The sequence below is a fragment of the Xiphophorus maculatus genome, chromosome 3, assembly GCF_002775205.1.
Source record: "Xiphophorus maculatus strain JP 163 A chromosome 3, X_maculatus-5.0-male, whole genome shotgun sequence".
Taxonomy (NCBI): Eukaryota; Metazoa; Chordata; class Actinopteri; order Cyprinodontiformes; family Poeciliidae; genus Xiphophorus; species Xiphophorus maculatus.
The window spans coordinates 20,951,716-20,976,485 of record NC_036445.1 but is presented as its reverse complement, the minus strand read 5'-3'; the positions used below and the strand labels follow the sequence as shown (position 1 = coordinate 20,976,485).

At 37.3% G+C, this 24,770-nt stretch overlaps 1 protein-coding gene across 10 annotated transcripts in view; it reads right to left on the bottom strand.

Moving 5' to 3' along the window:
• LOC102228141 (metastasis suppressor protein 1-like) overlaps positions 1–24,390 on the bottom strand; it is a 47,516-nt gene extending 23,126 nt beyond the window's left edge. For 7 of the 10 annotated variants that reach the window (XM_023330543.1, XM_023330544.1, XM_023330549.1 and 4 more), the window contains exons 1-5: positions 23,890–24,390; positions 20,802–20,849; positions 20,550–20,594; positions 20,364–20,425; positions 13,712–13,785 (exon numbers count right to left, since the gene is read on the bottom strand). In XM_023330543.1, coding sequence (XP_023186311.1) covers positions 13,712–13,785; positions 20,364–20,425; positions 20,550–20,594; positions 20,802–20,849; positions 23,890–23,961 — 301 coding nt within the window. In that variant the 5' untranslated portion in view covers positions 23,962–24,390. The remainder of the gene's footprint in view (positions 1–13,711; positions 13,786–20,363; positions 20,426–20,549; positions 20,595–20,801; positions 20,850–23,889) is intronic. The other 3 variants (XM_014472964.2, XM_023330548.1, XM_023330547.1) reach the window with 2 other exon arrangements.
• Between the last annotated feature and the right edge of the window lie 380 nt (positions 24,391–24,770).

Below are 24,770 nucleotides of genomic sequence, written 5' to 3'. Positions count from 1 at the left end.
TTACGTCAACACAATCAGTAAACACGTGGTGGATTACAGAGTTTTTGTTTGAATCAGTAAAGGAAATGCATAACACAAATACACTCAGAGGGTTCTAGCTGAGCAGTTGCCGTGCCCAGATTGGTCCACCCACACAACACAGACACGGGCTTTGCTTCTAATTCACTCCATCATTCTGATATGTTGCTGTTATATCAAATGACAATGGAAGGAGTTAAGATGAACCACATAGATATCGCTTGACACTGTCCGGCACACTGACAATATATTCCTTTAGCTGTGTCCTGACTTCCTTGGACACTAACCTTACCTCCTCATTTCATCTGTATCTGCTGACAGAGAGTCAGCTAGTCTGTCTAGTGTTGGCTACCCACACACACAAACACACACAACAGACAGCAAGTCTAGCCTCAACAAGCACAGACACATGCAGCGTGTAGGCGTGCAAACACACATGCACCTGCTATAGTGTGACGAGTGCTGACGTTGAAAAGCTCCGCACTGACTTCAGTCCCCAACAGCTGCCATGCAAAAACAGGACAAAAGGAACGATGAGACTGTCTTTTATAAATATGCTGTGCAGTATTTGAAGACAGTATGGAGTAGGCAATGTGTGTGTTCTTTTATGGATCTCAGATAGCACTGAGATGGCAACGTCATAGAAGTATAACGTTGCAATAATTTTGGTAAATACGTTCATCACAGCCACTCCACCAGACCTCAGGTTTACCATCTTCATCCAAGACCTACAATAAATGTAGACACAGAACACTGACTATGGCCTTCAAAAACGGAATACGCTTTTTCTGCAGTTCACCTAAGATATCTCATCTTATTAATTTATTCTCTCCAGGTTGTTGTTTATAATACAATATTGCACACATTGATATTGTAATGACAGTTGTCATGCGCTATATTGTGCATTTCTGGTTTCAAAGAATAACTATCAACAGTCCATTGATTATGGGACAGAAAAACATCACGGCTTTACGACAAGCATGAGACACACCAGCTTACAAATAAGGCACCTGATTGTTATTAATACTCCAAAAAATGTTTGTCTTTAGAAAAAAAGTTTTTGTTTTTTTTTCCAGAAAAAAAAAACCCACGTTCTTTTCTGAGGTTGTTGCACTTTGTGGAGTCACAAATGGAGTAAAAGACGTTGACGGATGTTTATGTTCACGCTGATACCGACTGTGTAACATCAAAAGCAACAGCTCCATTACAGAAACATCTTCCAGTAGCGACAGTGAGTTTCTGGCTCATTATTAACCCAGCTTCTCCGTCCCCAGGAAAAATTTATTAAATTTCTTTAAATGTCACAATCTTTCTTTGACAGAAGTGACTATAACATTTTGCTCTCACTCCTCTTGTATAACTCGTCAGCAAAATCCCTTTAAATTTTTTAGACTTTTCCAGATATACTGGATTCAAAATGTAGTGAATCAAGCTAAGGTGCAAAGTTTAGCTGTTATGACAAAGTAACCAATTATATTTTTCTCAGACACTGTTGCAGTAGGAAGAGTTACCGCTGAGTATCTGGTCAACAGTTTTCTGGTCATCGTCAGCATTGCTATTGCAGTCGTGTTCAATATTTTCATCCTTGATTGCACACCTTCGACCTCACAAGAAAAGAGAGAATCACAAGAATCATTAAAGTGACTCTTGTTCTATAAAAAGTTGTCAGGCATAGCTGAAGTGCAAATCTATGCTAATTGGCCAAATGTCTCAACTACATGGCAAAAATTTGCTTTACTTTCAGAGGTAAACTTGCAGTGAATAAAATGTCTGAATACTTTTATGTCTGGCCTTTCTGTGCTTCATTCTTGTCTCTGTTTATGTTTAGTTTTCTGTCTCCTCCCAATAACATCTAAGTATTCTGCTCCCAACCATCGTCCTTGATATATGAAGAAAGTGTTTTCACAGTGTCTCAGTTAATCCAGTCAATAAGCAGTTGCCTAGTTCAATGAGCGGTCAAAGTCAAGACCAAAATAAACCTCAGACTGATGCAGACTATATGCCATGGGAAAGTTCATGGTGATAACAGGAAACTTGTCGTTAAAGATGTCCTCTTGAGTGACATGTTAGCAAAAAATGTTTTATATATTCAGACTTACTGTTTTAATATGGCGTGATAGAGATACATAATACAAATATTTTAGCTAATAGGCAGCAAGAGGAGTCTATAAATGCTTGAAATACTAGACAAAAAATTTAAAACCTAAAAAGATTCAGTAATGAGCCTGTAAATAAGAGACTTTATTCCTCAATAGAGTGTGCTAGGGTCAGCCTACATGTATCTGTTTGCCCAGAATCTGACCAGTTAAAGACAGCAAGGGGGGATTAAGCGTGTCATGAGATGGCCAGAGAGAGAAAAAGAGAGTGAATAAAAGAATAGATTACCCCTGAGACCTTTCTTGCTCTTTTCTGGGCTTCGGTGCCCCACTTTCTAACTAATCTTCCTTTTTTGGTGTGACACATATTCTAAACACAGACACACAAAAAGAATTGACTAAGACCTCTAGCAATGAACTAAATTGGCTTGTTATTTTGGTACTGACATTGTTATTTATGGTACCTCTAACAGTGAGCAGTTTCTACTGCAAGCATGTGGTCGGGACGTGCGAAAAGTCTTACGCCACAGTTAATCATTGACAATGAAGAGGACAGATGTTTGTGTTTTCATTGCAAAAGTTTGAATAAGCTTAAGTCTGAGTCACACTTGTACAACAGACTACACTCAAAGTTCAGATGAAAGAGCAGTCATACTTTTTGGAAAAAATGTGTGTGGTAAAATTTTCAAGAAGAAATCTGTTTGATTCAACAATCCTCGAGAATAGAAAAACCCAAATCTTTGTCTTTACAACGCTGAAAAACAGAAAAAACAAAAGACAGGTAATTCAGGTTAGAAGGGTGGAGTGGTTAATTACAACCTTATAAGGTTGTAATTAACCTTACAAGGTTATGCTTTTTTATGCTTTTTTTCTTTAAAGAAGCATAATGCTGTACATTGGCAAGATACTTCATTAGACACATATATACGCAAGCCAAGGTATGACCCTTTCCTAATTAACAAAGTGATCAAAAGCAATCCAGCATGGCATTCACAAAGAACAATTCTTCAAATAATGCAAAAAATTTACATGAATTAAAAATAAATCTGTATATTTTCCCCAATCCACCTACATGTCAAGGACTGTATATTAAACATTTATACCTTAAATATGAAAATTTCATATCAGCTTAATTAATTGTCTAGATAAATCAGAGTCTGGTCTGACAAGACAAAATCAATCATCAAAACCACATCAACTGCTTAGACGCGCAAACAAGTTACACAATATTGTTATGAATACATTCACCTTGATTTTGTCTGCAAGCACGAGGTAATGATGCATGACATTAAGGAGGTGGTAACAAGGAAGAAAAACAACAACTGATCATAAATAAATCCAAAATGTTGAAGTTAAAGATAAAAAAAACTAATAAATAATCAGATCAAAACAGTTAAGATATTAGGTAAGTTATCAGATTTCAGATGACTACAAGTCGTGTTAGATTTTAAGAAATATTGATAGAATGAGAGAAAAGGCATTTCTCACTTTAAATTTGTAGCAAAACAATGACGCATTGGCAAATTAAAAAGCAATTTTGTATTCTTTCATGACAACACTAGTGCAAACTGGAAAGCACTCTGTCATGTTGTTAACATAGTGTTAACATAGACATGAAAGAAATGAGAAACTTTCCTTAGCACTTGCATAAAACTAAGCAGGACTTTTGTCCTCGCTGTGTGAGCAGGCCTGTGACCTTTCCTTTCCCTACAGTGAGACTGAGAGGTCTGTGGTCTGTGGGATACTGGTGATAATTTAAACCAGAGGCGAGCTACACAGACTCAACTGTTTGTCAGTGCAACACAACACTGCCTTGTTTGCAATAATGACCACCAGATTATATCCCCTATGTGTATGTCACAGGCTATGCATGTTTCTGTGCTTGTGTGTGTGTGCTCACATGCATAAGAGCTCCATCATAAACTCAGAATTTGTGAAAGGACTTTTTCCAATCCAATGTCAGTTCATATCAATCTTCACAATTAAACACACACACTTCACACAAACACATCATTAATGCTGCAGTTTATGGTGTTTTGACTTTAGAAACTCAACCTTCTAAGTAATCTGAATTTTAACAGCGGTTACTCGTGTAAACACATAATGGGTCCATTATTTTACACAACACCTAACCAGTATTTGGTATAGGATATGAGGCATTTGGAAAAATTAAAAATAAAAATTTCATTACAGACACAGAGGCAGAAACACATTGAATATGTACCATAATGGTGGAGGGATCAAGTCTGAATCTTGCATTCAAGACACATTTGAAATGGGACTCAAGACTCATACTCTTAAGATTTGACATGGAGTTGTGTCTTGTGAAGTCTTGTGAACAATTTTTTATTTGATTTGATTTTTTAAGTGATGAAAATAACCTGCAGCTCGGACAGAGGTGCACACATTCTTGTGGATTGTTTGTGTTAATAGTCATGGATGTTCACATACTGTGGGCTAATGGTTAATAATCTATTGAGGTTTGTTGAACTATTATAATAGCGACCATACGCATGGCACTGGACAGAGCATTACTGGGCCATTTTACAACAAAATACACCTATCTTTCTGGCTGTTAAACTGTGTTGTAATACATGACTGGTGACAAAATAAAAGCACTTCCTTCAAAAAACAAAATTAACAGGAAACACTAAATGAAGAATTTATTATAGTCTACAATTATTGTGTTTCAAACTAAGGAGAATAATAGACTCTAAAGTCAATACAGTACAGTATGCAGAAAATCAATACTAGCTCATCAAAATAAAAGCACTTCCTCCTCAAGTCATTCAGAATATAAATACTTGATGTTTGCCTTTTACATGGATAAATGTGCTTGTGATCATCTCTAACTCATAGCACTATGATGCAAATTCTCCAGTAACTTGAGGAAGAGTTTGTTTATTAGCAATACTAAACAGTATTGCATCTGTAATAGACGGTTCACTACAAGATTAAAAAAAAAAAAAAAAACGATATCTTGCTACTTTAGGTCATGATGTTCATCTGTTAAACCAAATCAGTATTTCCCCAACCCTGGTTCTCACGGCACACTAACCTGAATGTTTTAGATGTTCCCCTTCTTCAGCACACCCCATTCTGACTGCAATTCAGCAAAACCCTGTTAATCAGCCATCAATTGAAATCATGTGTGCTGAAGCAGGGGAATACCTAAAACTTGCAGAGCAATGTGCCTTGAGGTCCAGGGTTGAAAAACACTGATCCAAATGTCCGTCTTTTACTCCGTTCAGCTATCATTCATCTTTCCGAGTTATGTGACAGAGATTATATTTCTGTTTCTTGTTACAACTTGATGCATTTCTCTTTTTTCTCATGCTGTTCTCTTCACCCACCTTTACATCTTTTGTTTTGTCTTTGTGGGGATTTTACGCTGCATAGAGAGTACTTAATCTTGAAGAGAAATTAGCACAGTGCTGCTATCACAAAGTGGCTGAATGCATCTGGTTTCAATAGTATGGCAGCAACAGGAGTTAAGGCTGGACATTTTAAAAGGAAAGTTCTAGGAGGCAGACAAACAAATTGATAAACTGCAAAAGGAAAAGGGGGGAAGAAATAGTGATTATTGAAAGAGACCAACAAGCCTTAAATAACTTTTATTTATTCTTTTACAAAAAACTGGCCCAACTACTAAAAATGAAGCCACTCTAGGTGGTTAACAGTGACTTGTAAAGAGGATAACTTTACATGTCACATATTGTGAGTAAGTAAAAACACTCCCCTGAACAAAAGCAGACTGTAGACTGGTCTATGAGTTTGACACCCACCAACAAAAGAGACAGAAGCTGGACACAAAAGGAACTAGACACAAAGATAATATCCTAACGTGTGTGTGTACACGCACACCCAGAAGATGGATGCAAATGTTATCCGAGATAACACCTACACACACTTCCAACACTTGTGTGTTTAAAGAAAACTTGTCCGCAGAGCAGACGAGTCAGAGCTGTCCCCGTTTTACCAGGAACACACGTCAGCAAGCAGTAAAAATGTTATCAAGAAATGTTGCAACAGACAACAAATTTCTGGTGGTGAGTTATATGTTCATTCTGAAGAAAGAAACAAACAGAAGCAAACTTCTCATTGGACTACAATGCCAAGGACTCAAGACTGAAGTTAATTTGCCAGAGAAATGTGTTTTGAATTTGGCTTTGCATGCATGTCAGACGATTCAGAGTTCACTCGTCTAACCAGATTTATGTTTAAACAAAAGCAGGAGAGCAAATAGCACTGACACCTGCAAACACACACGTACAAAAACACACTCAGAATTCACTGGAACTTTGAGTGAGCCAAATATTAAATGTACCTGGTATGGCTCTAAAGCACCCTCACTCAAACAGATCTCGCACCGTCTTCAATAAAGTTATCTGGAAAAAATATTTAATAAATATCATTGAGCTGCCTATTGTGTCAAAACACTGCTATAGTATAAATGATCTAACATAAGCTATTGATTTTAATATGAGCGATGAGTATGGAATCTATTTCTGGTCTATGTTTCTTTGAAGATTATGTTCCCACAAATGCTTTCGTTCTGCAATTGGTTTATAAAACCAAGCTGTAACTATTCAAATGAACTCAGTTTTACAAGTTGTGTACTTGACCCCAGAAACTGTCATTTTTGTGACTGCAATGATCTGTAAGAAATCCAGGATAAGATTCCTAGTCAACAGTCAACAGCAGAGGTGTGTTGACTGAAAGGGACTGAGCTTGTGTAGGAGATAGGATGTTGGTCTGGCCTGGACAGAAGATTGGAATTATGCACAGCCATGGCTAGTCTTGGACCCAAACTGGAAAAAGAGAACAAAGCAGTCTCACATAGAGAGCTGAGAGAGTGGGTAAGTTCAGACGAAGGCTGCTCTATAGCAGAGGCCGAGCATGAACTGGGAGCACCAAAGAGGAAAAAGGCTGACTTTTTCAAAAGAGATGTATCGTGCTTTGACTATGGTTTACAGTATAGGCTGTGCTTACAGAAATATACATTTCTTTATATATGTATAAAGAAAGCAAGTCATAACTCAAGTCTTATTTTCAATAGAGGCCGTCTTTTAAAACTACTATACATTAATCACAATTTCACCCTTTCTTAGGTTTTGTTTTAGTAAAGCTTCTGATCAACCTTCAGGCATTACGTGCACTGAATAGTAAAAAAGATTGTTGTATAGATTAGTTATCTAAATCTGTACAAAAAAGAGGCATGGATAACACATTCCACATGTCACACATTGTGCCCAGAAACCAGCAGACATTACTAGGTTTTTGGAAGATAAATCTTGAAAGACATCTGTTATTTACGACCTCTTTTCCCTGGGGAAGTACTTAAGGGAGTAAAGGTATTACCAGCTTTTATCATCTACAGCTTAGGAAATTTATTAAATGTCTTTTGCTTTTTCTGTTAAGAAAAGTCATTTTTTAATATTTTGATGTTCTCACAACTGGGTCATACCACTAGCGGTACCATTTAAGTTCTTGGCATGCAGACTCATGAATACCCAGAAGCCATAACCAAATTATCAGCTGATTTCATCAAAATTCAGAGAGCCTGGACCAGGTCAACCCATCTTCATACTGTGCCCTACTTTATACCACAAACACACTAAAACACATCTGTTGAAGAACTAAAAGCTGCTGCTACAGTACCTGCTTCACCAAGTGTGTCCTAGTGCAAAATGACTGCCATCCTGATTCCCACATGCACATGATGGAGATAACATCATGTCCTCACAACTGTTTAACATAAATTAACTTTTGTATTCACTTGCATTGAAAAAGGCAATCAGATGATATTCATCGGCAGCTGATATGAGAGATGGCAGCTTTTTGACATTTATAGAGGCGAGAAATATGCGGGAAAAATTGTTTTACTTATAGAAGAGACCCAAGAAGCCCCCCCATCTAATACCTGCTTGTTGTTTGTTACTCTGTAACCACAACACAGACGACTTATCTTCTGAACAGTAAGTCCCTGAAACTACTACTAAATTAAGCAGATATGTTTGTATGATTTTTTATAACCAAACTGTATAAATGTATGTTTAATTATTTTAACACTAATAGGAATAATTATTGGAAATATTTAGTTGGAAGTTGGAAATATTTAGCAAATATTTAATTTTATGCATCGTTCTTAGAATAAGTTTACTTGAGTTTATTATGAAGTGGAATCTCATACTTGCCCATGTCTTGTTGATTATTATACAAACTCATATTAACCTTAAGATCAATTTATAAATTTTTGTGCCACTACTTGCATCCCTAATCCTCAGCCTCTGACTCTCCATGTACCATTACTGTAGCGTTCAAGTTTCTTAGTTTAGGTAATTGGTTTTAGTAAACTGCCTCTGCACATTTTGCTGCCACTGTTAATAGAAAACAGGTCTTGAGAGTTGGCTTTATGTTACAAGGAGAATTTGAATACAATAAATCCAGCTAGCTTAAATAAAGCTGTGTGGAACAAATAAAAAGAAAAAAAAACACACCCGATTTTAAATGAAAATCCCATATACTAATGTGAGGGCAAACAGTCATTCTAGCAGCTGCTGAATATTATTTTCTATCCGAACAGACCCAGCGTGCTTCTACATGCTGCCTGTGTGGCAGGTGTATATTTCATTACTACAAACTCAGACATGTCTAAAGAGAGTCTTCCCTGCAGCTGCTAAAGGAGCCACTGGCATTAATACTACCAGAGACGAACACCTAATATTCTCAGCACACACAGAGAAGTTCATGCACAGGCAGTTTTCAAAAAAAGCTGCCAACCCACATGCGACACGAGGCCTTTTTTATGACTGTTAATAAACTATTATGGCTTGGGTGGTGTGAGAAAATCTGAACAGGCTGTGTGTGAACATGAATCTGTGGTTTAGCATCCAACTGTTGGAGAGCACCAGATTTAATGATGCTGCAATTAGCCTATTGTTTTCATAGTTTAATATAAATTAAGTAAAGTAATTGGAAGGAAATGGGACATGATTTGCAGTAAATTTATTTAAATCTGAAAAATCCCCCCACACAAACATACCTCTAAAAGTCTTCTAGGTCAATACTAGCCTACCTGTGTGCAATTCAGTATCAGCATTAATACTCTCATTCTTTGTAGGTCTTCTGCCGAGTACAGAATAATCACTCAAACTTCATTCCCCTCACACTCTCATGTTGAACTGAATACTACAGATTTGTTTTGTGGATACGCATCCAAGAATACACAGAAAATTAGGTAAACAAACAACAGGCACACAGAACATAAAGACACAATGCTGTTACACAAAGAAGGAAACTATGACGTGTCTGTAACTCGATAGAGAACAGAAAGAAAGAAGGGGATTCACACAGAAAATGAACTGTTGCTTGATGAAACAAGAGAGGATTATTCACTTCTGAAGCTGGTCTTTCGTGATGTTCTCATGTCCCTGTTATCTCTTTTTCATGGCTTCAATGGAGCCTTGTCCTGTTTTTCATCCAGCAAGCTTCAAGATTTCAGAGGAAAGGAAAATAGAAGGAAATATATTGACAAGTTTAGTCTGTAATTTGTTTGCATGTGCTTGTTACAACATCAAAAGTAAAGAAAATAATTTTTTTTAAAAGAAAGAAAAGAGGTTTGGTAATTCAGTGGCTGCTTAAAAACGTCTTTGTAGCTCAAGCACTCAGCGCATGAAAGAGTGAATCCTTCAGTTTCTATTTCAACTTGATGATTTTTATGGCCCCAAACTAAGCTTTGAAAATATTTACATTCATGCAGCAAATCCTAATAACAATATAATGTTGGACCCTGTTCATTATTGTTACCTCTTTTTTAAAATAAGAGCAAAAAACAAAAGAGTTCTAATTTCCAACACATTTCACATGCGTTGGAAATTCGACTTGGAAGTCAAATTTTAGCAGTTCCAAGTCCTCCAAGTCCAGCATTATTACCTTTACAAAGATTAAAAACAAAATTTCAACATGACAATGTACAAAATTATGTTTGTAATGGTGTGGCTTTAAATATAAAATCTGAAGAGATAAAAAAGAGGAAGTGGATCAGTCATAAGGAAAAAATACAAAACTATGACTGATATAGATATTAAAAGTTATCATGTAGACAATGGGAAGGGGAATGTTCTAGAACTGCAAAAATTTACTCCATATTTTTTTTGGTTTTTCAATACTTATCCAGAAAAAGAAAACCCAAGTCAAAATCCCATTCCTGTTCAGACAGCTTTGGAAACATGGAAGCAGACAAGGTCTCTCAATTGCAGTTTAGTCTAATAATGTAATTAAACCATCACATCTTAAGTTGCAATAATCACTTTACCTACTTAGAGAAGCATAGTCGTTTTGTCTAAACAGGTTCTGTTTCCTTTCAGTGCGAATTTAGCAAAGTCCTGGAAACAGCTTCGTCTGTCTCTCAGACAGTTAAAGTGATTGTTCCATCCTGCCAGATTTATGAGTATCCTTCTAAAGTCAGGCTAAAAACATGCTAATTCAGTAAAGCAGACACATGAGTTGAAAATTAAATCAAATAATTTGTCCTATCCCAACTGTTACCTTGTTTGAAGACACTAACAACTCTGTAGGTCCACAATAAGTAAACCTGCTCTGTATATTTTTGTTGACATTTTTGTCCCCTTCTCCTTACTGCTACCTTGTACAGTTATGTCATTTAGATTCTTTTTAACTTAGAAGTTGCAAAAGAAACCTCATTTCTTATCTCAACATTTTGCTTGTTTTTCATTTCATTGAATTATTTTCTTTTCCAGATTAATGGTAGAAAGGAAAATGTTTTAGTTGCAACAACCTGGCTTTTTAACGACAAGGATGTCATCTTAAAGCCACTGTATTCGAACATATTACCGTACATAATATTTTAATGTTTTCCAAAACTGGCTTGCATATAATATAAATGCATATTTAAAACTTATATATTTTATATAAAATGGACATACACAAGAAAGAAAAAAGTAAAGGAGGTGAAAAGAAAAGTATTTGGATAGAGAGGCATATGGTTACTCTTTTCTCTAATAGGTATTCTCCTACATTCCCACCTTCCTTTTAAGGTTTTGGTTTGTTTTACAACACTGATTTTAGCCTCTATACTTAACTGCACAAAGATAACTCAGAGAATTTAAGTTGACGTGTACTATAAACATTTAAAAGGATTAAAAGTTTAAAAGTATGCTCTGGTTCTCTGACTCCTGACATACAGGCCTATCCAATCAGCATTATATTATGCTTAAAAAAATGTCCAATCCATTTTGAAAACAGATCAAGTAACCAAAGCTCAGCAACTATGCAGCAGAAACTGTTAAAATAAAGAAAAGCTAGAGGAAGAAAAATGGTGTTCAAAAGAATTTAGTCTGAAACCAAAGGAAAATTAGGAAAAGATAAGTATACAATGAAGAGTAAGCAGACTTTTTTCCTCAAAAGTCTGCAGAAAAAGCAGCCTGGATATACCAAACTACACCTCAGTGTACTTCAGACCAGATTTGAACAATTTGAATGAATGGAAAGTTGAAAACCCAGAGAGTACAAAATCAATTAAACAGATGGTTTGAGAAAAATCAAGTCTGCTTTGTAAAACAGAACGGGTCAAAAGATTTGTGGTTGAGCTTTGAACATGGATTATACTGCAGAAGTATTTGTTGATTAAAGAAGACCCCTGTTGGTGCGTTGACTTAAAAATGGAAAGGTTGTAAATTATGTTCATTTGTGTTTGAATTCAGACTACTTACTGCATAATAGACATGTCAAAAGTTTTGTTTTGAAACTTATTAACTTTACTCTAATGAGATATCAAAGTCTACAGGTCTGAATCTTTATAAGGAACCATTAATGTTAATTTCTCAAGGAAATAAAACTATTTACAAAAACTGGCGAAAGGTCAGTTTCTTGATTAAGGGCTTTAATAACATTCACTGGGTGAGCTGGTTACTTTTACGGCTACATTTATTGATGTTAGAGAAGATTAACTGCTGTTGGCTTTTTACTCTAGCTCTTCAAACATTTACCTTTGAGCTCCAAACCACTGATTTCAATGCCAGGTGAAGAGTAGAAACAAGGATAAGACTTGAAAGAACACAGACACAGCAAAATATAGAAGAAAAAGATTTGAAAAAATTGGCAGGAATTAAAATGCATCTCAATATAATTCCTCAGCAGCCTCTTGGTAATTATGACTTGCTAAAAGAAGATTGTCTCAGTACTATAATCAATGTAGATACAGAAACAGACTCTTTGAATTCAAAGTTATCAATGGCAGTATAAAGAGCTGATAAACTGAAAAACAAGAGTATTGTATATGCAAACATGTTTTTAATCTTAATTACTGCAGGCATACCTGATCTCTTCACTGAACTGAACAATGAGAATTATAACATAAAACATATCCTCAGTTTTGTAAATACAGCACCTTGCAGTCAAGCTTGTTTAGAAAAATATCATTAATTCTTAGTGTGCTTTTTGAACATCTATGCAATTTTTTATTCTTCTGAATCACTAAACTGCACGATCCTTACTAAACCACATTCTCATTTTTAACTTTTTTAATTTAAAGTAATAAATGTAACTTTTTGTCAGATTGAAGCCCATAAATTAGGTAAATGGCTCATAAATTTCCTAAAAAACATGAACAAATGGCACCTTAGCTCTATTTTGAAGTAGTAGATGTTGGTTATTAAAATCCAAACCCACAGCCTTTCTGAGCCATCTAATCACAACATAAAGAAACAAAAGTCAGAACATTTTGGGTTTAAAACCACCTCCCACATCAATTTAGATTACATTAAGAGGATTGACATGCACTGCAGAAACCTGCATAAGCTAAAAGAGCTTGTTGTAATACGGCTGCACACACCCACATGAAGATAAATACCTGCCGTGCATAAATGTTGAAAATCGTAGCTCATTATCTATCCTTGCTTCTTAAATCTAAATACAGCCTGAGCCGCAGTGCACCAAATGGCAAGGGCTGTGTGATACTGCTGAACGAAAGAAAAAGACTGCAAGTCAAAGTCAGTGAGAAAAGGGCAGAGGAAAAGTGATGCAAGGCTTCTCAGCTAACTGATCTGGACCCTTTTACAAAAAACTGATATAATCTAAGAGGGCGAAGGAGAGGATGATCACTCCCTGCACCTTCCCACCTCCCTTCAGCTCATTTCTCTCCTCCATCACTCTCACTCCTGTGATTGAGGTAATGAATGTGTGTGTCTGTTTCAGCTCCTATTAATAGGACAGTGCGTGGCTGGAAGTGTCCAAGCTAGGGAAAGATGAGATCTGTTACTCTACCACTTTCCCACTCTCACACATTCAGAATGAAAACAGAGCAGCAGCAGAGAGCCCAGATGTAGAAGAGGTGGGGGGTTGGGCTACAGAAAGTGGAAAAAAGGTGAGCAGAGGTCAAACGCAGAGCCAACAAGAGAGCTTCAAACAGCGTACTGATGGATTTATTAGCCACACAATACAGCCAATGAGCCACAGACATTCCAATCACCATAGGGTGAAGAGCTGGAGTCCAACATAATGCAGTTGCAAAGACAAACAGCGTGACATAGCTGTCAAACATTTTGAGTTAACTACATTACAGAGACTATTCCTACCTCTTGAGTTGGTAGCCAGGTCGGCCACTTTCTGGAAAGCATCCAGGAAAATAGTGACGGCCACCGCTGTCGCCCTAAGATGGGAAAACAGATTCATGAGGCAAACATTACTTTCCTCACCCAATTTACGAGAATGGACGATAACTTTTGTTAGCCATCTTGAGGTTCGAGATTTTTCCTGAACAGCCAGTCTTGTCCAGGCTGTTTCTTTTATTTTTCTTTTTTCTATCCCATAAAGCGCACCCAGGCTGCAACACAGCTGCCCTTACTGCCGCTTTGGCACTTCAGTCAATGAAACGTCAGACTGGGTTGGTCTGATATTTTGCATACTAAGGAGAGATACCAGCAAGTCTTGGTATCTCTAGGGCTTGCTAGTAGAGGCTGGTTATTTTAAAAAAGAAACTACAAGGAGCAGGCTAAATTAGCAAACATGCTAATAAGAAAAGCGAATGGGAAGATGAAGGCTGAAAAACTCAAGAAAATTTTTTTAAAAATCTGTGCAAAATGCTGTCAAATGTGCAAAATTAACAGATATTTTGAGTGGTGGAGGGGTTAATGTCAGTGACAAGTCAGGATCAAGGGTTACTGTAGGCCACCTGCTTCCATGAACGTTCACCACTGTTCCATGTTTTCTCCATTTGTGGATAATGACCCCCATTGTGAATAGCTGGAATCCCAATGCCCTAGAAAGAACTTTGTAACATTTCCCAAAGTCCTGGTTGCTAATAAATTAGTTTCTTGTCTGTTCTTGAATTTCTTTTGATCAGGCGCATCATATGTTGTATTCTGAGCTGTTTTCACCAACATAATGTAATCTGACCTGGGATTGACTCATGAAATTGAGCCAAGAGAATGCGATTAATCAAAGTAAACAGATGCTTTACCAAGGGTAGTAATTATAATTTCACACAGGGCCAGGTTGAATCAGATAGCTTTGTTCCCTTTATAAATGAAATCCCAACTCAAAAGCCAGTTTTTGCATTTAAACAGGTTACATTCAAGTGTGGCAAAAAAGTCAAAACAAACCATCTTTAAGGTTGTAAATATCTTTTCATAGAGGTGCATTAATGAGCTGAACTTTATCGAACATGAGACCTGAAGAATAAAAATCCAAAGCTGTTTTTATGAAATGTTTTGAAATTTATGTTTTTATGTAAATAAGACACATTACACACGTGTAACCGTAAAACATGTACATGCAGTTGGTTTCTGTAAAGTAAATATCAAGGCTGATGTTTTCACAACTGAACAACATGTACTGTAATACACGTGTTTTATCTACAGGTTGAACATGCCCTGCTGAGTGAAGAATGTCTCTGTAATTACGCTGAGTTTGCCTCACTTCCAGGTCAATGAAGGGATCAGTGTGGGATCAACTCTGTTGAGTCCTGCATTGAAATAAAAAGGGCGTAAAGTGACTGCCAAACTGACCTAATTTTCCATCATCTTATTATTTAGTAAATGAGAAAATACTGAACGTGCACAGAGACAGACGAGAGGGTCAAGACCGGTTAACCGTATAAATCAGTCAACAACTAGTGAAAGATTATGATTTTGTTTTAAAATGACCCCCATCTTACTCAACTGGCTTTTTGTTTAAGTACCTGAAGGATCAGCTATTATGCAAGTTCATAACTTGCTGTTTTTTAGCAATCAAGGCAATTGGTTAACCTCCAAAATGCTGGTCTAGTTTAGGAACAGCAGACGGTGCAGGATTATGACCACAAGTATGAAGATGAAAGAATCTTAGTGTGCACAGGAGCATGAACATGATATATGAGCTCCCCGCTACGGAGACTAGGCTGCTTGTATGTGATGCATACCACACAAAGTAACACAATTGTCAAGAATTTTTCCAAAGTTTGTTCACTCACACAGGCTCTTTTGTTCTAATGCCGAGTGGGTAATTTGCAAACACTTGTTATTCTATGTGCCAACAGAAAACCCCCATAAACGACTTGGGAATTTCCATCACCATTACACGCTGGCATCAGGTAAATATAAAATAAGGGTAGGATTTCAATTCTGAAGAGACTAAAGACTGTTTTCGCTTTACCTGAATATTTAATTTGTTTGAAAAGCATTTTTTATATATATACACGACAGAATGATTCGTGTGATTTTCAGCTTGTATTTTCAGAAGATGCAGGAAAAGATTTCTGTGTTCAGGTTATCACAAACCAGCCTTTCACAACCTGGAACTCAATGAGAAAAGCAAACCAAAAGCTGGGTTAGCCCAAATATTCTTCCACAGAACAATCTTTTCCTTTTCACTCAGAAACCTAATGCAGTATTGGTTAACAGGCGGTGTTTTGTGGGAGAGCTGACCAGAAGATCCATGGGTGTGTCCTGCAAATGGAAAAAGAAACACACACACAGGCACACGCAGATGCCTTTCTATTTAAAGCCCCACACAGGCACCATAACAGCCTCTGATATCTGGCTCCACTTATTTATTACATGCACTTACTGGTCTATGGATAATATTTTTCAGGTGCTTGAAGCCAAATTACGTTCACCAAAGATTAAATCATTAACTAAAAGTGGATTTGTGTGATAAGTTGCTTAAAACCTGCTTTCAGTACAACTGAATGCAAAATGTTAAGGAACAATGATTGCAATCTGCTAATACTTGCGGCAATAATAATGATTAGTTTAACATTTCAACTGGGGATGAACAAATGGTACATTTGTTACTTATTTTCTTGTGCAGGCAAAAATTCAGCATCCTTGTTTTAGCTCTGAGTCATGTGGCTATCATTGCTTTCCTTTACAGGTGCACTGCTAAAGTTCCTTGAAATCTGTCAATTACAACAAATTTCAACATATTTTATTTGAATTTTATCATAAGCTAACATAAGAGGGTTCAAACTTTGAAGTGGAAGAAAAGTGAAACATGGTTTTGAGGGGCTGTTTTTACTAATGGGAACCTGAATTGTATTCGAACTCACTGAGGTAGTACTTAACAGAGACACCTACTGCAGTAGATACAGCAACATGTCTTTTTGGGTATGTCTCCACCAGCTTTGCTCATCTAGATGCTTATTATCATCTTATTTGCATAACAGCTCAAGCTCAGTGAGACTGGATGTATAGTGCTTTCCAGAACTGCCATGTATTTAGCTCCATTATTTTTCCTATAAAATCTACTCATGTTTAAGACAGACCTAAACTTGAACTTCTTATGACTTTGTTCTGGTTATTCTTCTACAAAGTCCAGATTTGCTGAGTGCACAACCAACACTATTCCTGTTTACACATTGTCCCACCCAAGCTGTGGGCCTCTGCACCTAAGAAGTTGTTCCAAAGTGTTTTTTTATAGTCAATTCCCTACGCTGTGGGAGATTGAGGTGCTGACTTATGACCCATCTCTTGTGACATTTCCACAACTTCATCCATGAGCAGTTCTTTGGACTTTGTAATGCCATTAATTCATTAATGTTCTCTAACTGTTCTCTGGTTTCACAAAACTGCTCCACTTATACTGAGCGTAAATTACACACAGGTGGATTCTCTCTACTAAATATAAGACTTCAGAAAACAATTCACTGAGTTTTATTTAGAAGTATCAGAGCAAAGGGAGAGTATAGATTGTTTATGACATAAATACTACCAAAAACACCTTGACATTTGTAGTTGCTAAGCAACAAAAAGTAAAACATCTCAAAGAGTGTGAATGCTTTTCTAAGGCACTGTATTTACAGCAAGAGCTTAAGCTACAAGCCATATTCCAACAAGGATCTGACTGCTACCACTGGTTTTAAAATCTGTACACACCCCTTCTATAAGTCAAGACAAATGACTTTAACATATCTATTCCACAAGGCCTTGGCCAGGCCAATCTGAACTCCCTGCAGAGAACACCACAGTACAGCAGAGGACTCTTTACGACAATGATACATTCAGTCCTGCTGCTCTCATCTATTCTCAGAGAAGATGAAGTTGGAATGTGACTCTAGTAAATGTGAATCATAGAAAGAGGTTGAGTTGGCTGAACTTGTCTCAGAAACATAATATGCAGGACTTATCACACAGTAAGTACTTAGTGTTTAAGGTATCCTTGTACAGCAAGAACCCCCTCTAAAGTCTGCATCAGATATAAAACACCAAATTTAGATCAGAACTTAAGACATTTGAAATATTCCCTTTAGTGCTTCAGCACTGTATGAACTTGTAGCTCAACTAATACAACTGCATCAACCACACAAAAAAGCAGATTTGCAGAGAAATTACCTAATGTTAAAGCATGTGTCAGAGGGATCCATTTCCATTACCAGAAAACACATTTATTTATTTTTAAGGAAATGAAACCCCACCAAACTGTCACTACACTGTAATTGGCTCATATGCTGGCTGCTTTGTAAAGGGAGCAGAGGGGCTTAATTACAGAGTAGACTGCCTTTGGCTGCAATACACCCAATGACATATGCTTCTACCACTACTAGCTGGTAACTTATCCAGACCAAGATGAGAAGGTGGGTGTGTTTGTGTTTTACTACATGCATGTGTTAGTTGCTCAGAATAGTCCACTTTCCAAACAGATTACAGAGGTCTGTCAATTGGGGGTTTAAGGAAAACAGAAAAGTGTAAAAAATGACTGGAAGCAGGTCTAAAAATGGACAGAAATGATCTTACATGTTAGTTTCCAAAAACAAGACATGTTGGCAAACACAGCATAAAGGAAGCAACATCTCAACACACAGCCTAATATCATAACCACTGCTCTGTTGGGACCAGGTCACAGGCTGTACTTCACCTGGAAAAGTCTAGTCTAAATATGCCACAGAACAGTCATCTTTCCATGAATGACATTCAGTGTAAAGCAGGAAGTAAACATTTCTGAAAGCACTCATTGAGTGATTCTGGGAGAACACAGAGTGCATTTAAATGCAGTGGTTTATACTGTTCCTACACATAATGTGGCTGATTTGTTTTTGTGTGGATATGGACTCTTAAAATAACAACGTGTATTTTTGTTTTTAACACATAGAAACGGTAGGTGGGACTTGCTAAGGATTATTCCGAGTTGCACATTTTACCAAATCTACATTATTAACAAATATCTGGAGGGAAGCATTTGAAGCAGTAGGTAAACTGGATCTATATGAAACTGGACCTATATGAATGCATTAAAGACAATTATTCTGAGCTTTATGAGAAAGCTATTAACCATTAAGTTGCAAAGACGGTCAGAAGGGGTAAGTGCGGACAATTTAATTCTCATACATACCCCCTTTATAACTTGTTTGGAAAGCAAAACACATTTGGACAAAAATGACACCAACTGTAATGCAGCTCCATATTGCTATAGCTCACACTTAATTTTCCCTGGGGAGGTCAGGAAATTTGTTTGTTTTTTAACACTCACCTGATGACCAAACTTTAACATGGTACTTTTAAAACTGCCAGTCATTAGCAACAGGTTAACAAATACTCCTTGGACCTTTTGGAAGGCAGGGTCACATATTTGACCCCTGAATGATGGAGAGAGTCGAATAACATTTCAGCAATAATCAACCTTAATAGAGAGGTAAACAGAACAATGAGACACCAAGCGCACTCAGGCGATTACTATTGTGTCACTGAACCTTTATACAGCTGTCAGTAAGTGTCAGCATGAGGACACATGGACACCTACACTGCTGGGGAAATGCCATGCACAGTTAATCAAAGAATAATTAAAACCACGGGATGTCTGTATCTGCCGTTCTTGTTGGACAAAGAGCTTTCATTTTAGTTGTCATAAGTTGTTTGTCTTCTGACACGTGGCCACTTAAACCCAACTAGGAGAGGTGACTGCCATTTACAAGGACTTGAAACGATTAAGCCTGAAATTTTATACATTTACAGTCTTTAGAAGATGAATTAAATAAGACAAAAGTGATCGAAGTTTACATAAGAATGCTCCAATTAGCATTGGGAAAGAAAGCATTTCTGTAAACATAATTGTTGTTATTAAAGGCTACATGGCTACAGTAAAAGTGCAGATTAGGTACAAAATCAGTTGCAAAATTGGGTTTATGGTTAGGAGGCATATGGTTCAACTGATTTGATTGCTACGGCACCGAAGGAATGTCTCTGGACAAAACTGTAACATATGCTGAATATTTTTCAGGATTTTAACAAAACAAATGAATTACTTTTATAATTTTAGCTCCTTTTAAGATTTTGTTCAAGGTTATAGATAATTTCCCTAAATGAAAAAGGAAAATTTAATCTGTTAGACATGTAAGATGTGCATGAGCTCCACTGATATGATTGGTAAAAGGAGGGCTGAAACGGCTTCTGGCAACAATTCACTATGAGGTCAAGTTACTACAGAATGTGGTAGATTATAATAAATGTGGATAACATCTCTCCACACATATCTACCATTTTTACCAGTTGTTTGTAAAAATTTAGATTTTGTTTTACATATAGGCTTCTTCCTTTGTTAAAAGTCTATATTACTACACATAATGAAGAAAAAACAGACCAAATTGTTCCACAAATTAAAATATCCAAACAAGAACCTGCATTGCTGAAATTAATAGATTTTTTTTTAAGTGATTTCTGCTCCTATGTAGTTTAAGATATATTTTATGTTTTGCTTATTATTAAGACTCGAACAAACATTCAAACATGTAATATGTGCACATTATCACACACTCACCTGAGCTGTGACTGCAGTTTTCCTGCCTTGGTGATAAAATCTTCCCAGATAGGGCAGCTGCTCTGTGGGAACAGAGATAAAAAAACGGCATGATGCAATTTCACCGTCAGAACAGATTTTCTTTTTCTCACAGTTATGAACATAACAGCTTAAAACCTATGGCCCAATCCTGATGCTTGGCCTCACCTGAGCAGAGTTAACGCCAGCTTGGGTTTTCTCATGAACGCAGCCCTGTTGAGTCATTTCTAACATTACGTTTTAATAATACTTGCAATTAGATCTGATTGTTTCATGATTTTAAGATATCAAGCTACAATTTGTTTACAAAAAATTGTAAAATCTAGTACTACAGTTTTAAATTGTTTCCTGAAAACTATGTTTAATTTACTTCAATTAAAGTCAGACTTATGCCATTTTAAAGAGTAAAATAGAGATTACCATCATGTCCTCCTTGCGTGTTAGGCTGCAAAATGGGTCATGGGCCTCCTTTGGAAACAATCCAAAACAATGAGTGCACTAATGCTATGGTATAATGAGTCCAGGTCCAGATGGGACAGTTTTTTTTCTTCTTCAAAATTTCTGGACTAAAAAAAGCAGATGAAGAGCTCTGTACCCAAACAGTTGCAGAGAACAAGGCCAAATGAATGAGAAAGAGAAGGCTAACAAGTTTGTAAGCAGGAGAGAAAGCTCCCTAAAGTATCTGTGCATTTTGTCACTGCTTTGGAACTAGTATCAGGGGCCTGAGGAATGTCATATTGTACTGTCAAACATAACACCCAACAATTAAGTCGACTCATTTGACCCACGGTCCAAATTTCTTCGTATTACACAATCCCTGCACCTTTTGGTGCATTTCTACAGCAAACTTTCACATTTTGCATGGCTCCAATCCTTCACGCTATCTATTTTAACCTAACATCCTTTTACTACAGTCACTTCTAAGCTTCACTTTGACTTCCTACACTTTTCCTATTACTTGTTGACAGACTAGACCTTGAAGAAGTTCAGGCTATTAAACATAAGGTCACCTAACAGGCTGCACAATGTTCTGGAGTTTCAATGTCAAATTTGTACATAAATAAGCAAACAGTAACTTTGACCATTCAGTAATTTGGATTTTCTCCTGAAGTAACTTGTACAAAGTGTTTTTCGAAAATGAATAAGACATGCAACAAGATATGTTCCTGTGCTGACTTGTGCAAAGTTGTACATTTATGACCCTTATTTTCTTATCTGCCTGAGCTACTAGGAATTATCACTGTACTGTGTCCCTTATTGGCACCAAGGAGTTACCAGTCACTACAAATGCAAAGTTTTTGTTATGAAACCTTGTAAATTTTTGTACTTCTACAAAGAACTAAAATTTATTTGTTTTTTTATCCATACCCTTTGAAATCTATTGCATTACAACAAAAACCCTGCATGTATCTAATGGGATATTATGTGATAGACCAGACAAGTTTACAATCAGCCACCCCAGAATAAATTCTTTGCAACACTACCCTTTGCTACTATTAGCTCCTAGAAGGTCTTTGGAGCCATTTGTACTAGCTTCGAACATCTGCAGACTGAACTTTTTACCCATTTCTTTTTACAAAATTGCTCAAACACAGTCAGGTTCAACAGGTAAGCATCGCTGGTAGGTAATTTTCTAGGGTTGCCACAAATTGGACTTGGGCTTTGACTGGGAAATTCTAACATATTTCATCGAAGCTTCAGAGTCGTTTTCCTGCTGGATGGTTAGAATCTGCACTAGCCTTGAGTATTTTGCAGCTTCCAACTGATTGTCTTCCAGGAATGCGCTCCATCAGTCTTTCTACTAGTTTTGACCAGATTCTCTTTCCCAGCTTAAAAGCATCTTCACAGCATGATGCTGCCACCGCTATATGTTCCATTGTTTTGAGAGTGCAGTGTTTGCTTCTATCAAACAATAACATTTATATATAGGCCAAAAAAGTTCACATTTAGTCTCACTGGACCATAGCACCATCTTCCAGTGTCCACTTCTTCTGCTAGTCAGTCTAAGCCAGGGGTGGGCACTCCTGGTCCTCGAGGGCCGGTGTCCTGCAACTCTTAGATGTCTCCCTGGTCCAACACACCTGAATCCAACAACTGAATCTCCTCCTAAGTGCAGTCAAGTTCTCCAGAGTCCTGTTAACGACCTCATTATTTGACTCAGGTGTGTTGAAGTAGAGATGCATCTAAAAGTTGCAGGACACCGGCCCTCGAGGACCAGGAGTGCCCACCCCTGGTCTAAGCGGACCTACAGGTCTTTGTAGGTCTGCAGCTATGCCAAACTCTCTTTTCATTTTCAGATGAATGATTGAACTGTGATGTGCTCACTGAGATGTTTTCCCTATAACCACACCACAAAACTGGTGTGTTCCTTGATCTTCATGATCCCATCTGTTGACAATTTTAGAACAAACCTCTGAGTTTAAAATAAGTTTGTCAGACCAAGATTAAATTACACCCAGGTGGACTCAATTAACTAATTAGCTGACTGGAGAAGGCAGTTGAGTGTACCACAGAACACAAATGGATGCCACAAGTTTCAGATGCTTGTTTGTCAATAGATTTGAAAACCATGCATTGTACATTTTTACTTTATTATGCACTACTTTCTGATGCAGTCGCATAAATCCCAATAGAATACATTGAGTTTTGTGGATATAGCATGATTTAAAAAAGGGAAAAGTACAGATAGTGTGAATACTGTTACTACATGTAATGCAGTTCCTGCTCACAAAAACCACTTCAAGCTCAAATATAGAAAGCCAGTGTAACCTGCAAAAATACATTCTCCTATCAGTTGTACCATAAAATCTATGAATGAACATTTGAATACTTCATATGAAGACAAAAATACTCTCAGTATTTGCATGTCCTCACTACTATCTGACACCATGTTACCAGTAAGATACAGAGAGGGACAAGCAGGGCGGTATGGGACACTGAGAGGTGCTGAATACCTCAGCTGTATTCATAACAAACTCCTTCACTCCAGCAGACCCAGAGGCTGGACATTTGACCCCAGCATGTCAAAGTCTTCCTATCTTGTGGGTAATTTTCTGCCCATATAGCTACATTCCAGCGTGCCTTCAGGCAAAATACAACAGCTGGGGAGGGTGTAAATGGTCTCACAGTGCTCTGTCAAGAACACCATCAAAAGTTATATGCCCCAATTCTGACTGCCCTAGTTGGACATAAGTGATGGCTGCTGTATTCATTTCAAGTTGGATCAAAAAGGTATCCAATGTTATACCTGGAGCACAGTCAAAACATACTGCAATTACTGTTAGAAAGAATAATAGCTTTACTCAACTCTAATCCAAAAAAGTATATTTTAGTTCAACTCAAATCTGTAACTACCTCTCTTACCACGAGTAGTAAACTTAGCTGGATTTTCACCAAGTGTCGGCTGATGTACATCAGTTTAAGATAAAACAATTTAGCTCAGGCGGCTTGGGGGATTTTTTGCTTTACGTTAACACGAATTGTGCTCTTAAAAGTTTCTTTAACTTACTTTCATGTCTCCAATGACTGTGTGGAAGAGTCCTCCGAGAGCGCTGCATTCCTTCTCGATAACAGCCTCCATTTTTCAGGACCAGCACCAGTGGTCAGTCCTGACTCCGGCAGTCGCCTCCGCTGCCCAAGGGAGCCAAAACTTCCCAAAAACTCCGAACAAGGAGGACCAGGCGAGCAATTAAAAATGTCTACTGCGAGAAAACTGAGAAAAATCAGTTTTTACCGCAGTCAGGTGTGTGTAAAAACACAGTCCAGTCCTGTTCTGGGGCTGCGCTTAAAATCAAAAGAAGCTGTTTGGAAAAAAAGAGAAATTTAAACCCCATTTTTCCCTCCACGACGCCTCGTTTATATCCATGACTAGACTGGGAATTCAATCTGTACCAAGCTGATAATGAATGAATCTAATCCAAAATGCTCCTACGGTAATGCTTTTCTGTATCCCGACAGGTAAGTAAACACCCACTGGGCTCACTCTCTCTCTCTCTGTGCTTCCAAAACTGGGAACATTGTGACAGTCAAGCTTTCCCAATTTATAAATGTACATCCGATAGACAGTATTCGTCAAAATAAAAGCTCCTCGAACATTTAAATGGGCTTTGGTGCCTGGTTACAACGATTTGAAACACTACCAAATACTTAGAATCGGGTACATGTATACTTATATATTAAATCTAAATACAGTCATAAATGTAAACACAATTTGCTTGATATGTTCCATAGATTCATCACGTGATACTGTCTTACTGTGAAAGTTTATTCATAGACATCCGGTTTGTCATCTGCACGTGAAGAAAACATGCACGCACATCAAATTGGTTATATTCTGGCAAAGTTCTGGCAAGAACCAACGGCATATATATAGATGCAACCTAACTAGCT